We start from the raw sequence: 18939 nt of genomic DNA, 5'->3' as shown, positions 1-18939 counted from the left end.
AAATTTAAAATAAGAGCTGAGTACAGTGTTTTCCATTTGCCATTGTTCATTTATATAATGTGAGTATTATTTCTGTCAAGAGACATTCTATATAGCAGCTCTTTGCTAACATGAAATGAAGATCATCCAGATTGCTACCTGGGCAAAAGTCAGAACACATTCAGTAGTTGCTATCGCAGACCTAAGTAATTTTAGATACAGCAGAGTTGAAATGTTCTCCATTTTCCAGCTGTTGAAAACCTATTGAATAAGAAACTGCTTACAGTCAACTTCTGGTTAAATTTCTATAGGAAAAGTAACCTTAAATGCTGTGACATTATGATTTAGAAACAGTTCAGAGTCCTTTTACCTTGGAGAACTGCAAAATGTCACTGTTGGAGTGATGTGGGGCATGGTACTGTACTTATAACAATTCATTTTTTATACTTTAATCTTCCTCTTTAATGATTTCTATCAATTTCCCTGCCTATTTTAGCAGCAGCCATACAATATTAGCTCCTTAAATGCTGCACAGGCAGTACAAAGGATCTTTTTAAAACTCCTGATAACAAAATACGACCTTTAATTTATCAGACAAGTCCTATGTTTTCTTATCTCCCTCTTGTTGCTTTTCATCTTCTCTTGCTTGCTTTTGATATAATACACCAATCTCTCAAAGTAAGCAATCCAACACTACATAAACTGAGACAGTTACTGCATTATAGTGAGGAAGTGAGAGTCAGGAAGAGCACACTCTTCGTTTAATTACTAATTAATCCAGTGAAAAATAATCAAAACCAAAACAGGGCGGAAGGTAGTTGATTTGAAGTGAAGGTTCAGATCTCCCTGAGAGGTTAATGAGAGTTCTCAGTTCTATCCTGTAGAAAGTTTTAAAAATGAGATTTAGTTTCTTTAATATGCAAGCATGAAACAAGGAGTTTACAGGTCAGCATAAGGCATTTTGGTACAGTCTGTAGTATCAGTGGAATGGGAATCAACTTATACATACATCTTTCAATAAATCTGGTAATCGGATTCTTCTTTAAGGCAATATAAGTTTTGCTTTGTGTTTAGTAGTGTTATAAGCCACTGATGAGAGATTTCACTCTACTATGAAGACTGCTGTCAGTCATTCTGTGAGCAGAATATTCTCTTGGGATGTTTAATATTCATTATAAGGAACTTGGGAATCCCTGAAGGGTGAAAAGGGCCATATTATATTATGGTCATTTAATACAAACTTGCCAGGTTTGACACTTCAAAGTTTTGGAGAAGTCATACCTCAGGGTGGTTTCTTTTTTTATAGGTTAGCTCTTCTGGAATAAGGCAAGGCATTGCAGAGTTGCACTCTAACTTATATGCTACAGGTTCTTTCTCTAACTTTAGAGTTTCTTTGCTTTTTTATCTTCTCGCCAAGCTGATGGTAAGGTTTGTTCAAGTTGTCCAATGGGAAAAAATATACATCCTAGAATTGTGTATCTACCTTCCATTTGAACACTGGAGGAGATCCAAGTCAGCCTTCTGGATGTGTAATTCCTTGTAAAATCATCTTCGAGGCTGACCACTGTATCCTCCTCCATCTCTCCCAACTCGTCATCCTACACACTGTAACCAGTAGAGCTGACAGATTTTAGCAACAGAAAAAGACACATATCTTCACCTGATGCACCCAGAACTCATTCCTAAATTAAACACTGGACAGCCAAGTCTGTGAGCTTTCAGCAAAAAATTAGGCCAGAGCAGTGTCAGCGTCCCCACAAACACAATGATTTCTTGAGGTGGACCTGGGCCTCTTGTTCTCTGCCCCATGCAACCCAGTCTCATGCCAGTGTATCCTGGCCCCAGCGTGTTGTGATGGAGGGGTGATCTTGTGTTTGCAGGCATAAAGGCAAGCTTACTGATGGCTACTGAGGGCGAGATGTTTGTGGGTGACTGGTAGGGCTATTAATGAAGGCAGCAGGCAGGATCAGATGATGAGATGTGCTGCAGAGTATTTAGGAGCTAAGTTTCTTAGGAGTAAGACACGCTAGAGGTCTACAGTGGCAGGTGAAGTAAGGTTATGCCCTAGCACACCCTGCTCATCATGCATGGAGTCTGCAGCATACATATATGTAAATATAGCTTTAGAGAATGTCTGTATATTGGCTATTTGAAACACAGATCTGAATCTCTTGTATTGTTAATGTCAGTTTACGTTACGACTGTAATGACACTGAAAGCATCCACTTATGGCCAAGATATGGAGCCAGTGTGAACACAAGCATGACAAAATTACATGCAAGTCATGTAGAAGTTTGTGCTTGCAACTGACAGCTCTTAAAATATCACTCCCTCTTTTGATGGAATGGGGCAATCTGCATGTGCAAAATCATCTATGGTATAAATTTTAGACCACAGTCTTTGTATCTCCAGTTTATTCCAACATTCATATATATTTTTATACACAAGTGTATGTGCACAGTAATAGTAATAGATGATTTGAAAGAACTTTAGTATGGGTACTGAGATTGTGCTTTCGTTTACTAGCCTGTCCACGTGAGACACTAGGTGAACTGTTTGCCCCGGTACCACAGAGCAGCTGTGGCTTCCTCTCATGCCGTGCAGTTGATGCTCCAGTCAGCTTTCATCCCTAACTGCATGTGGATGAATGATATGGGCCTCTGTCTTCCTTTTGCAGATGTCAGGGGAGTCATGATTCAGAAATAGCAATGTCAAGGTCATGATGAGTAAAACTAGGAAGAGAGGGATTGTTTATAAATGGAGATAGACCTTGGTTTAATCATTTTGTTATTTATTTCCCTAGCAGATCACTGAGACTACCAAGGTGAATTTGTATTCTGTTAAAGGGTTTGTTTCAAAGAAAATATTCTCTACTCTAGGTTGTTCTTCACAGACTCTCGATTTTCAGCCTTCTTACTTATTCTCTTTCAAGGATGCTGCTATTTCACATCAATAACTGACACCTTTATTTCAGAGAACAAAATAGAATTACACTCCAGCACTGACAATACAATAAATCAGGGGGGATAAAATACATATTAGTGAAGTTCACATAGTTGGTTTGTCCCAGCTGACCTATAGATATAAAGGTATGATTAAAGTTTTTTTGGACTGCTTCTTCTCAATCTTGCGACAAGATTTAGCTCTGACTCAAAGATTTGACCTTTGCTACTCCTCTCTGCTTACCTTGATTCTTTGGAATTATTGTTATTCCCTTGAAATCTTACTGCCTGCAGAGAATTAACACTGCGTTGTGACAAAATATTATCTATTTGTCAGAAGAATGAAGCCATCTAGAATTCAATCAAGTTAGACAATGACATGGTGCACATCCTGAGTGAATCATTTCTGCTTTGCTTTTTTAATCAAAGAAATCTTGGCCACATAACCAGAAAGAGTCATGCTGGATAGTCACATAGCTGTCTATAATTAAAGTTTAGGCATATCAGTTGTTTTTTATGAATTACAGTTGAAAAGCACGCCTGCCAGCGCACTTAATCTTTCAGATGGGTAACAGAAATAAAATCCCGAAGCCACAGGTTTATTTAGAGAATGAAAATATTTATTAAACTTCTTGGAAGTGTTTTTACTGAAGAATTTCCTTGTGTTTTACCATATTGTTAAAAACAATCATAAATAAAGGAAACATAAAAAATGTACACTGAATACTCCTGAGAAAAACAGTATGTGGTATTTATGTTTTCCCTACTGGCGATGAGATTACCAGATGAAGTAAATGCACAGAGTTTTACTGAATTCAGTGGGGCTATCTGGATTCGTTGTAGCTGAGTGTATGACCCAAATGATCTGTTTGGGAAGAAGCAGTTATTGAAAAGATGTATGTTTTTCATGATGTAATAATAGGGTGTTTGTTGCTTTTAAAGTAATTTCCATTATTTTCAATGCTACGTTGTTGGGTTTTTTTAATTGTTATTTAATGTAGTTGTTAAGTTACCTATGTGTCTACTAGTTTCGTTACTAAACCTATGTGTTCTCCTTGAAACTAAATCTGGATAATTTCCACACCATTTCCCCCTAGCCCTTCCATTTATATTATATACTAGAAGAATTTGAGCTAATGTAATAGTGTCAAATTGAGGTGCATTTGACAATGCACTTTTTTCTCTGATGAGGGATAGGCTAACGTAATCAGCAATTATTTTTTTTCTGTGACCTTTACAAATCAAATGGTTATTTCCTTGCCTTTCATTTGTATTTTGCTCCCAGTGGTGCAAGACTGCTGCAGTTAGTATAAAACATAATTTATAGACAGAATCACATTATAATACAGTGCAATAGTCTCAAAAAATGTACATAATGCATGGACCTTTTAATGAAATAATTCAAAGAAATTTATAAACTGCCCAAGATTAAATTTATGCTGTTAATTCACAGAGGAGTTTCCATGAGCACTGTAGAGATGTCCTGGAGCAGCTGCCAAGAAGTAGAAGTGGAGGCAGCAATAAACCTCGTCTAGGATAAATCCCGTGTTAGTAATGGCATTACAGTAGAGAAATGCCATAGCATTAGGGATTGAGACTGATGACTGCAGAGAGTCCTCCTACCAAATGTACCTGATTTACAACCACTTGTTGAATAAACAGTATAGAGTTTAATGTCTTCCCAACATATGCAGTTGTGATCACTGTTTCATTTTGACATGACTATATGGTTCTTCTGAAGTTTAGGGGGCATTCCTTCTTGAAAAGCATCCCGTGAGTAACAGTGGGTGAATCTGATGAGTGAATGATGATCTACACTCATGAGACTTATTTCTATTTCATTAATAGATTCCTTATGCCCACAAACTTCAACTGAACAATTTAGAATTTTCTTATAAATGACATAGAAGAATCACGCCCGCTTGCCCCTTTTTTTTTTTAATATAGATAACTAAAAAACTAATCCAACAGCAACAAAACATCATGATTCTTTTGTTTAAACTTAAGGAAACCTTCTAGAAATAAGACATTTTCTCACATATTCAGTGAATCAACTGATAATGCCTCAATAAAAACGTTAGAAACATCTTACTGAAAAGCTAAATATAAGCGTTAAAAGTAGTTGGCAGTCAGGGTACATAAATAATTAACTCATTGGTATATATATGTATATATATGTAACTGAAGATACAAATCCAGAACAGAAACATGGAGGATCACACTACTTATCTGTGTTCCCATGTTGATCATTTGACATTTCTCATATTTTTCCTGTACTTCTCAAATTTTCATTTAGTCACAGGAAGCTTACTCTAAGTGAAGGAGCCCAGGATTTTAAAGTAATTTTAAAGATTGTAACAGGAAATTTTTTTTAAGAGATTCCGTATTCTCACAACATCACAAGAGTTGTGTTCTGAAGCCTTTTATTCTAAATTTTCAGTTTCTTGGAAAGGCTGAAAAGGGAAAGTTTTGGGAAAATATTGTTTTACAGGGAACATTCCTAAAAGTTGAGAATAGGGCAGAATGTGCATATGAAAAAAAGTATATATTTTTATATATACACTCATGCACTTTTAAATATTGATATGTATATAGAAGATCACATTGTGTACTTTCCCAGAGAAGTTGTGGAACCAACTTCCGTGGTTGTCCTGCGAAGTCGTGGCTGCCCCTCCCTGGCAGTGTTCAAGGTTGGGTTGGATGGGGCTTTGAGCGACTTGATCTAGTGGAAGGTGTCCCTGCCCATGGCAGGGGAGTTGGAACTAGATGATTTCCAAATGTCCCTTCCAGCCCAAACCATTCTATGATTCTATATTGGAAAGTGAATATGAAAAGGATATCCTTTCAAAAGAAAATAGATCAATTTCTGGCATAGTGAACTATGTCCTTGCTAAACCAAATAAGGGAGACATGAAACATGGAAAGTAGCAGTTAATGTCACTGCAGAATAAGTACCTGCATAAATAAATGTGTTTTGGCACAGAAGCTGTTGCTTTTGGTATTTCGGGGGGGTATGGTACTGATTCTTCCTTGCAAGCCTGTTATCTTGTGATGCTGATAGTGGGGATGATTGTTTGACAAACTAGAACATTGATTTTCTGGATTTGGGTAATACTTTGGTTTGATAATTAGCAGTAGGATCTTTCTAGCTCAATAAAATGTATTTCTGAGCACTATGTGGGCTACTGCATCCTGTACTACGTTTCTACTGCAGATACAGGTGGGTTTTGAAGTCAAAGACAGTATGCATGTCTGAGCTAGTAAGATCGACATTGGGTTCAAACCTGAATTAGGAATGACTGCTTTTTACTCATCTGGCTCTTCTCATCTCTCAGGTTCTTTACTAATATGAACCAATACAATGGAAGAAAAAGGTATTGTTGGTCTAAAATACTACTGCCACAAAAAACCTATACATTGAAGGAAATATTTAGGTTTACCATTCTCCTAAAAAAAGTTTTAAGTAGAAGACATGGTTTTCTGAGGGATAACACCTATATCATTCAAACACAAAAAGCTATAATTACAAATATTTGAAGTTATTTGCTAATTATTCCTCATTGTCTGATATTTTTCTGACTGTACTAGCCTTATTTTCTCTCATTGTTTTATTTAAAGAAGTCAAGGATCTCTGCACAGACTGAGAATAGATACATTTTTCAAATATCACAAGTTTGTTTTTTGCATTGCTAAGTTCTAGTTAGTTCTTGACTTATGAAACTCCACTACAAATGGCCTCTTGCTAAATTTTAAAGTGCTTCCACATTTCAGAACCAGGCTACCTTTCAGCAAGTCACTTTTGTCAAAGCCTTGGTGTTCCTTCAAGACATTGTCAACATGTCCTATGAGAATGTACAAACAGTGAATACCTGGTCTGTTCTGTACCATCTATTTGAATCTCTGGAATTTATTTAAATGAAGCAAAGAAGAAGGTTTTTTTTTCTGAGTAGGAAATAAGTTATAGCAGGTCTGTTACTAGACAGCAGAAGTAAGTGTGACTTAGATGGTGATTAAGAGTTGTGTTCTTTAAATGACTAACCTGGAGTGAGAGGTTGGATGTCTTTTGAAAACTTAAACCTGTTTCACCTGAACATGTTTAACTAGTTAATAAGAAACATCAAAAAAAGACAAAACCCTGAGGTCAACGATCATTTTTTGTAAAGCCATTCGATGATGTTTAAATTTGTTTTTTGGGTCTGTCTATAACATAAGTTTAATAACCTAGCTCAAATGCAGATTTCTAATTTTCAATTAACATAGGAATAATTTTGTTTGCTAAAATAAAATAAATGAATGAATGAAAAGTCTGAACCATGAAATGTTCTAGGTAGCACTTTTTAAAATTCCAAATTTCAAAACATCATGTGGCAACTGTATAGCTCAAGCTTTAAGTATTAACTTTTAACCTTTGACCTTACAGATTTTAACCAATGAAATGTCTCTTTAAACTTTAAAGGAAACAATGATAACGAGCGCCTGGCGATTGCTAGACAGCGAATTCCATATCGACTTGGTCGAGTAGTTGATGAATGGCTACTCGACAAAGGTAAAAAACATTGATTAAAACTTCAAATAAAAAAATAATTTGAACATAACCAAGTAGTACTTCATTGTAACACTAATAAACATAAAAAATAAATTTCAGTAAAACTAAATTAAAAACAAATTTTAAAAAGTAAAATATAGAGTAATATTTGCATACCTTGTATAATAATTTCTATACATTTCTAGAAGTACCAGCTGTTTAATAATCTTACCCTGTTAACTTAAGGTTAAAGGGACTGTTAAATATAATCCACTAACTCAATCTATGAAGGTACTCACAGCAAACATTAACCAAAAATTATAAATTATTCATAGATTATATGACATGTTCCAGCATCTAAATTATTAACTAAAAATATATGTAGTTATGATATCTTCATTATGGTCCTGAAAAAAAATTTGTTTAAACTGTAGGTATCTTAAATAGTGGGCAATATGAATTGCCAATCAAAATGAAGTCCCTTTAACGTTTGCAACCTTCTAAGGGGATTTTGGAACAAACACTAATTAAAACAGAACTTAAAGTTGTGTGCATGCTTTTTGTGAGCAGAAACCAATCTGCTAAAGTGACTATTTACTAAGAGTGGTACTGTTGCTGAGGATTTCTCTGTTTAATGGAAATGTGCCATGATTTCTCCATCGGTATGTGTATCATTTCTGAAGCCGCTTTTGCATCTAAAATCTTTTATTTTAATTAGTGGCCTTGCTGAAAGCCAATCAGACATCTATTTTTGAATCTGCCTCTGAGATACTCAGTGTGAACCATGTGTTTCTTTTCAGTGTGTATGTTGAAGGAAAATAAACATTTAAATACAAAAAGGAAACATTTAATTAAAAATGTAAATATTTATTCACTTATATAGAGATATGACAGAATACTGCAGAACATATTCTTCAAAATTCACTCGACCTTATTGGCACATATATAAACTCTCTCTGTGTGTATATACATATTTGTATATGTCTATACATACATAAAACTCACACGTACATACTTAAAACTATAGGCCCTATGCTATATTGTGTGGAAAAAACTTTGAAATATTGGCAGACTTGAAGAAAGAGTAATCTAAAGCAATTAGAAACCTGGCATTCTTGACACACCAAAAAGCTTAACACTGCTTTCAGGTAAAAGGGAGAGGGGTATCATTTGGAGTACTAAACACATTTGCAGATAAATTTGATTGGCCTTTTAGCAAAAAAAAAAAAAAAATTCCCAAAGCGTCATAAATTAAGAAAAATGCAAATGCTCTCAAAATTTATGCATTTCATGGACACCTCATTAAAAAGCAATGAATTATGAGTCAAATCCTTTTCTTATAGTTTATTGCTCTCATTTTTCACTCCATGACGATCTGTTATCACTCATGTAGAGTATAGTGTTCACAGTCAACATTTTTGCATGTATATAATATTATCTTCACAGGGCGTCAGCTCACAATCTTCAATAGCCAAGCAACCATAAAAATTGGAGGCAAAGAACGTGGCCACCCTTTCCAAGGCCAGCTCTCTGGTCTTTACTACAATGGCTTGAAAGTTCTGAATATGGCAGCAGAAAATGATGCCAACATCGTGATAGAAGGAAATGTGAGACTTGTTGGTGAAGTGCCTTCCTCTATGACAACTGAGTCCACAGCCACAGCAATGCAGTCTGAGATGTCCACATCAGTCATGGAAACAACCACCACTTTGGCCACGAGCACCGCTAGAAGAGGAAAGGCCCCGACAAAAGAACCTATTGGTCAGGTTAGTCGGCTTCCTCACCTTTTGCAAATATTTTCCTGTCTTTGAGTGTGGCTCCCTATATCACATTCACTCTGCAGATTAAATTGTTCCTGTTGAAGAAATGCATGAATTACAGATAAAAGTTCTGTACCGTATGTGGCTTGTGGATGCAGTGTTGATCAGCATTTAGAAGGAAAGTAAGGACTTTGTTGTTCTTCTAAATTAGGTAAACTTACCAGTTCAGATTTTTCTTGTGATGAGTTTTATTGCCCTGTCATACATCTTCACAGTGGTGCATATTTTTAAGAACTCTTTCTTCCTTTGAGGGCTTATATTGATTGTTTTCAGTGTAGGAATGCAAGTTGTCTGGAATTAGAGATAATGAAGTGGTGACTTTATCTGTGAGACAGAGAAAAGAGACCCAATTTGAAGAGGGAACAGGAAGGAGGTGTGAAGACAGTAAGTTGCAAGAGGCTGGAAAAGAGGGAATTTTTCTAGTCCCACGATTAATCATCTCGGGCAGAATTCCTCATAAGAGGCAGTGGCAGCAGAAGGAATTAAGAGCACTCTGGAAGACTCAGGCTCCAAGTCAGAGGCTGTTGTTTACTGTTTGTTGAGGTTATTTGCATCTCATGAATTTAGTGATATACTTAGTAGCTTTCAGGTTTTGTCAGGATCTCTGTATAATATGTGGGGGAATTTAATTATTGGGAAAAGAAGAGGGGAAAGCAGGTGAGTGAATTAAGTACCTTCATCTTGTGGATACCCTGAGTAATAGCATTCTGACTTTGTGCTTTAAAAACCTAAAACATACCAGGTTCTTTTATATCTATTCTGTCTCAAAAAAAAAAAAAAAAAAAAAAAGTACACTGCTAAAATCTTTTCCTATGTTCACTTGGTTCACATGCTTGCTTGTGTGCTCATTGTGCCATCAAGCCATGACAGCTATGCTCTGAGATCCAGAAATAGGACAAGGAGCAAAGAAAGTGTCACAAGCTGTAGGGAGGAACAGGAGCACGATGTGATGAATGAGGTTAATTTTCTCAAGAATGGAGGAGAACACGCTGATTAGACTGGGAGGCTGAGGTCAATTTGCCTGTTTTTCTGTGTAAAACCTCAACTCACAGTTTGAATTTGATCAGGGCATCAAACTTGACACTTCAGCTTTTCTGTCTGTAGTATTTTTGTATGCTTTATACTATGGACTGAAAACTACAGTGAAGTAAAAGTTAAGATTGTCATTTTATAAACTGAAGCAGAACATTTAACTTAAAAGTGAACTTTTAAAAAAACATTTTGACTTGTATTTTCAAACAAACACAGGTTTTATGCATTTTCCTTGTTTATGTAAAGTGCATGAGAATCCAAAGGAAAAAAAAAAGAGGGGAAGACAATTAAAACCCGACTACGTCATATGGAACCAGCTGTCTCCAAAAAATGTCATCCATTGTAGACCGTAGGTTACAGTTGTTTTAATGGTTATTGTAGTAAGCTACAATGTTTTTATTAAATGGGCAATAAATTTTCTTTGGTATTAATTCTGTTTTAAATAGTATTTCCCACTTAATTATCCAACTAGTCCAATCTCAGTATTTTGCAGCAATGAAATCTAAGACTTCATCAAATTTACACCAAGGAAGAGATGCATCTAAAAGTGTAGGACATCCTCACAACATGGAAGAATTTGGGCTAAATTAATGTTACTAAATTAAAATTAAACTAAGTTAAACTGTTCTAATATTTCCCAGCATGCTTTTGGCATCTGCCACTCTTTCAGGTAACGCCAAGGCACAATTTGGGAGGAAGAACAACACAGGGACCATTCCCCGTTGACACCTTGTATGATTTGTGGGCAATGGGAGTTTGTTGATACAGTTACTTTGCCAGTTGGCCTCAGTTTCCAAGGATATTCCCCAGTATGACTTACACACTTGTTCAGATGTTTAGCCAGTAAGATTTTTTTTCTTTTTGAGGTGTTCCATATTTGGGGAAGAAAAAAGTTTCTTAAGCTAACAACTGTGGTGAGATGTAATTTTTTGTGAACAGGGGAAACAATTAGGCAAAATTATCTTCCAAAGATGATCTGTTTCTAGACTGTGGTGCCTGAAATAAGGTGTGGACCTTATCAACTTTATCAGAGCATCTACACAATGTTTTTAGAGCACCTCACTGCCACTGGTGCAGAGTGACCTTAGTGCAACTGTGCCATTCCTTCATCCCCTCCTGGCTCAAATGGCTACACGAAAATACCATGAGCACTTGCTCTTTGATGTCCCACCATTTCGAGCTTCAGGCAGGCTCCAGGAGCATAGAGAGGTGCATGGCATCTTGCGAAACATGTTCTGAGGGTGAAGTTTTCAATCAACCCTTCTCACATGTTAGCCTGGCTGGTGCAAGTACTTGATGCAGCCCATTCGAAACTCTGCATCTGAGAGCCTGAAATCAACGTTTCTGAGGAAAGCATTCAATGTTAATGTCACTACAGCGTATGGCATCCTGAGTGTATAACTGAGTCCTTCTTGCCGTTAATAATACACAGTGGTTTACTTCAGCTATATCTAAACATCCTGCCTGGTAGGATCTGTGTTGTCATTACAACTATACACTTAATTAGTCAGAGACTGCACTGGAACGCAGTTTGCAATCAGGCCTGTGATTTGATTTAAAGAGATTGATAACATCCCAAAGTCAGAGCTGAAATTTGTCTGCATGATGCTATGTTATTCATGCAACAAACTCAGACCTAGGAAGCTACTGAATCAAATTAAGGACATAAGTTCTTCTCTTAATTAATACCTGTTTTCTTATTCTAGCTGCATGTAATAATTTCTGTGCTAGTGACCCACAGGGCTCCCACAGGTCTGTCCTGCAGGGTGCTGAGTAATCACTTCCCATCTTGATGTCACTGGGAGATGAAGGCACTCGCTGTTTCATAGAAAATCTACTTCTGATTTCTTCATTCCCTTTCATTTTTGTCCTTTATGGGGGTTTTTATGATTTTTTTACTATATAATCTCTGCAAGAGTGTCAACTGTATTGACATATTGCAATGCACAAGAAGAAAAGTTACCTTTCTAGCATTAATTAGGTTACTGAAGAAAATATGCAGCTGAACAGCAATTGCTAATGAAAAAACCTTACATTACTGCAAACCAGTGCATGTCTGAAATAGAATAGAAGCAAATGATCTAATCAGTCAGAGGTTGTTTGCTCCATTTGCAGAGGTATTGAATTCAATTAAAGATTACAATACTTAAAGAAGATCATTTAAATCTCTATTTATAGGAAATGTTCTTTTAGAAAACCTACAATGTTAGTGCTTAAATTGATGGAGTGTGTGCTTTTCAGCAGATATCTAAGGCAATATATGATACAAGACAGACATGATACTTTCAGAAAGTACATTACATATGGTTGTGCATGATTTTAGACAAATGAGGTCTTAATGCTTCAGAAAAAAAAAAGCTTTTTGTTAGTAACTGCTCTAAATTAAGGTTTTCCCTACTTGGAGGCTGTGTCATATTTTAACAATGGATGTTTTGATGATGACAGACATCCTAATTATTACACTTGTAAATGTAGATTTTTTCAAAGGGGAGAAAGGTACTCAAAGCCTATTGAATGTCAATAGTAGGTGAATGCCTCATTTTCCTCAACTCCGTAAAAATCCCCCCCCCCTTTGATTATAAAGGCAACTAGAGCTGTCAGCCTTCATGCAAAGCACTGCATAAACACACAGAAAGTGACAGCCCCTGCCTCAAATATCTTACAGAATAAACAAAAGGTATCAGGTAAGGAGGAATAAAAAAAGGAAATTAGGAGGTGGGAGGAAAAGAGAAATAAAGAGAGTGTTGCGCTGTTTCAGTGTTAACAAGCAACGTGAAGATTTGCAGCCATTGTGGAAGGGAGAGTTTACTGCCTGGTTTTTGATCCAGGCTTTTGGATAGCAGGCCCTGAGGTATAGCTGTACTGTAGGATCACCACATAGTTTACAGTAGTCTCTGGAGCAGCCAATTTAAGGACTGCAGCAATTGAGTGGGCAATGAGAGGTTTTCTCTACTTTGCTTCTCTCTTTGCCATTGACATTTGTGGGAACCCATGGCCACCAGCACGGGAGCTGAGGATTGTGGGAGAGGTTTTTTGCTCTACTCGCACTGGACAGCAGGAGGCTCAAAATTTTGCATGCCTTTACAAGCATGAAAAGAAATCCCCAACCTTAAGTGTTACAAGAACAGGACTCCTGTTCAATAAGAATATGCAGCTCTGTGTTACTAACTTTTGGTAAGCCACAAAGATGCACTGGGGTTCAGAAATCATGAATTTGGTTTAATACCATCCTCTTTATGAAGTTATTCAGCAAAATGATACAGTGAAGTTCTTTTTTATTTTTGACACTTTTTAAAAGTCTCATTTGCAAGTTTTTCTATCCAATCGATAAATTTCTTTTAAAATTGAAAATAAAGGAGATTCACATGTATAACTCCAGGAGCTGGAATGTTAAGCAAAACATACAGTACTGCAAGGCTTGCAATAAAAATTGCAAGAGCTGGCAGAAGCGGAAAGGCTTCAAAAGGACTTTGAGTATGGGTTTTGCTTGAATTAGGATAGTACAATCAGGCCTTTAGCATCTCTTTGGCATGGCTTTGTGGATCTGTATTAACTGAAAACCATAAATGAAGTGATAGTAAATCAATAATAATATGCTTATTTCTCATCTGTTTCTATGGATTTGATTATGACAGCCCATCCACAGGCAGTCTCTGCTCTCGTGTGTTGGAAACCATTTCTGAAAGTTGTGTGCAAAATAGCTTTTTCTTATTTTTCGTAAGGGATTCTGGCAGTCCTCTTTGTTCTCATCAGAGTGGGCTCTTATCAATAACACTAAACCACTTAACCAGCAATTGCAATATACTGTGAGGTGATTGCATGTTTTGGAACAATAGGCACTGATTTTTGGTCAAGCAGAATTAAATTGACTTCATATTAAACTGATGAGCTGAAATTTGGTCACTTGCCTTGGAGGGCATACATCAGGTGAAGGGTATGTGTCTATACATGTATTGAAGCAGCTGATTTAAATGGTATTCATTCTAGCAGGGACAGTAACAGGTTTGGCTCAGCATCTTCACCTGCCAAACAAAAACAAGCATTTGAAAAATACAGGGCTGTTTTCCATGGAAAGAGTTCAATTTTAAGGATGGTTGTTGAGTATATAACCTTTACACAGGATAGTAAATGTGATTTTATTTTATGGAGACACACTAGTCGTAAATCAATGTAGTTAAAAGAAGGAAGAGTATTTTTCACCCATCTCAGTTTAAAATTGTCCACTGTGTGGTTTGCAATGCCTGTTCTTATATACAGGGATTGGATTCTTTCTGTGCGTCTGTGCTGCTACCACTTCTTCCTCTGGATATTCACACCAACCAGGTCACAGTTCATTGGCCCCAGTAGGCAAAGCTCTTGCCCAGGGGTCTAGTAAATCACAAGGATTTGACTCAACAGATGATCACTAGCGTAAAGTGAATCCTGTAGCTTCCAGCACCCATACATGCTCACTAGGTGACAGAACCTGGGGAAGTCAAGTGTTAAGGACAAATCTCATTTGTAGTAGGGTCTCTATGCAAATACAGTAGTTGTGGAAATGCTCATGTTTTAATTGCAGGTAAATGGAAAAATAGCTACATGCATGAAACCCATGCCCTTTTTTGGTCTTTTTTTTTGTTTGTTTAAAATATGATACTATGCATTTTCACTTCTATTAATTTTTGATAATTCGATTAATTATTTTAAAATATAATTGTTAATGATGACACTCAAGTAAGTTTTTATTTTCAAAAAATTGAAATAGGATACAGTGAACAATAAAATTTTCTACCTGTGTTTTAATGTTTGCTACCTGATCACATCTGACCTTCCTGTGCTCCTGCAAAGTATTTGCATATTGAATATTGTATCTTCAGTCGGACTACTGAAGTTATATAAGTAGGGTGGCTTTAGAAAAGCAGCATTCAGCTTACTTGTGTGTTGGGTTGGCTGGTTGGTTTGTTGTTTTCAGGTATGACTTGTTGTCTGTTTGTCCCTTTAAATAAATATTGAATCCCTTGACCAATTCAGTCAAACCTGTCTTTGGCATGAAGATTTCAAGGGCACAAAGCTCCCAGAGGAGCCAAATTGCAGGAGTTCTGGTGCCCATTCTGGTCTTGTGTGACATATTGCAGAGCCATGTTTTCAGCTAGTTTGTGTTTAAAAAGCAAAGATTAAAAAAGAAAGACCAAATGAATATGTGCTTAGGATGAGGTTTTCAAAAGTTCCCTCAAACTCATTAATGTTTCTGTATTACTTCAATGTTTTTGAAAATCTTATCCTAAGAATTTATAAATACAAACAGTATAACAGAGTGTCCTTAACATGTAAGTTAGCTACTTAAGAAATACAGGCTTTTGTGCATGTAGCCTTGCCATTGAACTCCTAAATAATAGCAATTGTCATTAGCTTTATCATCTAGAGAATTTCGCCTCTGAAAGCAGAGCTTTGTATCAAGCTTAGAGGATAAGACTCGCTGTTGTTGTTAGCATTTATAGAGAGGAAGGGTTCATACAGGCATTTTGTAGCACATTGGGCCACCAAAGGCAAATCTTAAACAGTTGCTTGGGAAACTACAGGCATAAAAATTCCTGGACCTGATAAGCAGTGATACTTCACGTCTACTGCACTACACAGTCCAGAGAAGACTGACTTCTGCGTGGGCTGCTTTGTCTTTACTTCTGCTGTGGATTAGCTTCAAGAGGCACCATCCATGTGGGATAGGCTCCCAAATCCTCAGAAAGGAAGCCAAACCATGCAGTTTCCATTAAGCCAGTGGAATGTGTCAAAAACCTTGAGCACTGCTTTGAAAATACCTCCTACAGTGTGTATGCACAGGGGAAAAAAAAAGTTTGTAAATTGAATTACAACATTGTTTGTATTCAAAGAATGTCAAGACACTTGTCTAAATTGTTGATTAACTAGTTGCAAATCAAAGTTTCTTTTTAAGTTCAATTTGGGGAAAAAGGATCTGAGGCCACTTGCAGCTTCAATTTTGTTGTTCTTTCATTTATTACAAATTTTGCTTTATTACATAGGCTTTTTAAACCAAATTGGCGTTATCCAGTCTCAAATTCTGACTCATTACAATTTTTGAATATGGTGAATTTTTATTTTCAAATAGACTAAACATAATCCTGATACCAGCATTTTTTTTCATTGCATGCTGCTTTAATTTTTTTCTAATATGTTGCTTATGTCACATTAGCACTGTAATATTTCTAAAACATCCTTTTGCATAATGTGAGACACGGTACCTAATGGTTGCTGAGCAAAGTCACACCCAAATTTAGCCAGTGATTTGTTGTTGGAGAAATATTTCCCTTGCATTCACAGGCTCTGTCTTCCAACCGTTTTCTCAGGAAGGGTCCTCTCATACAAAGTGGCTCTTGGTTCTGTCTCATACTCTGTTTCTGTCCACAGTTTCCCCTCATTGCCTCCCAGCACACTAAATAAACATCATTACATCAGGATTATACGGAAATGGGATTGTTTCACCCAGGTGGAACAAGAGGCTGTTGCAGAGTTTGTGACCCATAACCATACAGTCACATAGCTGTTAAGCACTTTTCTGCATTTGGGATGTCTGTTAAAAAGGCCTGGGTGTTACAGTCACTACTGATTTTCAGTAGCCTTGCAGGATAGAAATCCTTGCATTGTGTTTGAGAGCAGCTGTTCTCCTGTGAAAAGAAAGTGATAGTCATTCAGTCACCTTATTTACTGGAGCTAAGGTAAGCCTGAAGATCTTGTTCACCATTTCCTTTGGAGAATTTCTATGACTGAAGTACTGTGTGTTTTATATACTTGGCTCACACGATTTCTTTTCAGGAAGCATGAACTAATACATTGTGTTTCTTTAGTTTTGCTTATGATTCCTCAGAGCTGAGGGAAATAAAGGTAGATTGACTCGGGGTGTGACTCTCCTCTCACAGTGGTGGGAAGCCAAAGAAGGTACCCATCTCTGACAAAGCACAGCTTAAAAGTGCTGCTATGCTGGCAGACCCCACAGTGTACTGCAGCAAAGTGTCAGTCCTGCTGCTGCAGCAAACGATGATTGAAATTGTTTCCATGCTACGTGTACATGACTGGCACTCAGGTTAATTACTGCAGGTTGCAGCGTTCAGTGTACTTCTACGTATGGATGTCAAGGACCCGCCCTCAACAGTATGTTGTTTGATGTTTTGTTGAACATCAAGCATATATTAGAACTTTTTGAAATGTAGGTCATACAACCATATTATGTACTGGAGGTTTCTTCTAAACATGACACTGACAGTAATGTGTGAAGCCTTTCTGCTCCCTTACTGTTATTAAGACCTAAGCTTCATTCACAGGCACGCCTGTTTCATAGACTGCAGATTGCTTTCTTTGATTAAGTAATTCTTGGGACTATGTTCAGTTAATAAGTTAGTATAGAAGATTGATTCAAGAAAATTTGCCTTTTTTTTTTTTTCTGTAGGTAGTACCAACATCCTCTGTCTGTCTTGAATAAATCAATAGTTATTTTATGATTTATTTAATATAACCTGTTAGCTAAAGTTGTCTTTGGTTCCATTGGGTATCCAGCAATTGATCTGAATAGCTGGCACTTACATTTTGTTTATATACAGGCATTGCTTCAGACTTAGATACTTTCTAATAGTTATGGCTCCATGCTCTTTACCTAGAAGATTTGCAATTCTGTTACAAAGAATTTTGCGTGCAGGTAGTGCATTATTTCTTTGCATAGTTTTCCTTTCTTTTAACCACTCTGTTGAAAGGTCCCTTTTTTGCAGTATGGTTTTGTGAGCATATATATATATTTATATATATATATATATATACACACACACATCCACACACACTTATAAAAGCCAGATGAAGTTATTAGACTGGCATTTTTTTTTTTAATGCAAAGGCAAACAATAAAGTCTCTGAAGTGACTTAAGGACAAAACCTGTGCATCTTGCCAGTTTCTCCCAAGAGGGAACATAAATGATGGGCAGGGACATCTGCATTGAGGAAGAGAAGAACTGAAGTTGTCCTGTGGATCTAACTATACCACTCTCTCCTAGAAATGCATAGAAACATGGAGAAATAGGAACCATTTCCTTAAAAAGCACTCTGGAGGATGAGACCATATACTGACCCATTAAAAACAAATCAAGGACCTAGGTTTGTATTCTGACCTGGGGGAAATGATACTATTTTCCTCCAGTTCATCTCCATTAATAAACTGAGTATTTCCCTGCTGTGAGATGATGATGATGGGGTGAGGATGAAATCCATTAATGGCTTCGTACAGATAGATTATTAAGGATTATGTTTGTATCTAGAAACACAGTAGTGGAAGTAGGTTTTAGGAGAACATGTAGCAGGTAAATTAGAAGTAGTTCTGGGAAGAGCAGAAACAATGTAGGAGGAAGCCCATGTAAAGAGATTGCATGATGCTGACGTACCCTCAGGTCCATGAAGAAAAAAGGCTAGCATAGGGACAAAACATTTGAAGGTATAATGTATATCATTTTGATACATCTTTTAATCTAGCCACATACTATATGTTTGGGATTTTGTGGGTGGATACTGTCAGGAAGAAAGACTGAAGAGGTTGACAGGGTTTTTGAAATGCCCATCAGCTTGCACGAGGTTTTGCTCAGCCCCCAGCATAACACTATAAATATAG

General features: G+C 36.8%; 1 protein-coding gene across 25 annotated transcripts in view; it reads left to right on the top strand.

Annotated features, from left to right (window-relative positions):
• NRXN1 (neurexin 1) overlaps nt 1-18939 on the top strand; it is a 719965-nt gene that overhangs the window by 615311 nt on the left and 85715 nt on the right. For 18 of the 25 annotated variants that reach the window (XM_086460700.1, XM_086460699.1, XM_086460690.1 and 15 more), the window contains 2 exons: nt 7378-7467; nt 8893-9212. In XM_086460700.1, the coding sequence (XP_086316826.1) occupies nt 7378-7467; nt 8893-9212 (410 nt within the window). The remainder of the gene's footprint in view (nt 1-7377; nt 7468-8892; nt 9213-18939) is intronic. The other 7 variants (XM_086460706.1, XM_086460705.1, XM_086460703.1 and 4 more) reach the window with 1 other exon arrangement.

The sequence above is a fragment of the Leptosomus discolor genome, chromosome 2, assembly GCF_034619465.1.
Source record: "Leptosomus discolor isolate bLepDis1 chromosome 2, bLepDis1.hap2, whole genome shotgun sequence".
In the NCBI taxonomy this organism is placed as follows: domain Eukaryota; kingdom Metazoa; phylum Chordata; class Aves; order Leptosomiformes; family Leptosomidae; genus Leptosomus; species Leptosomus discolor.
Note: the sequence above shows the minus strand (reverse complement) of the source record. Positions and strands in the feature narration are given on the sequence as shown.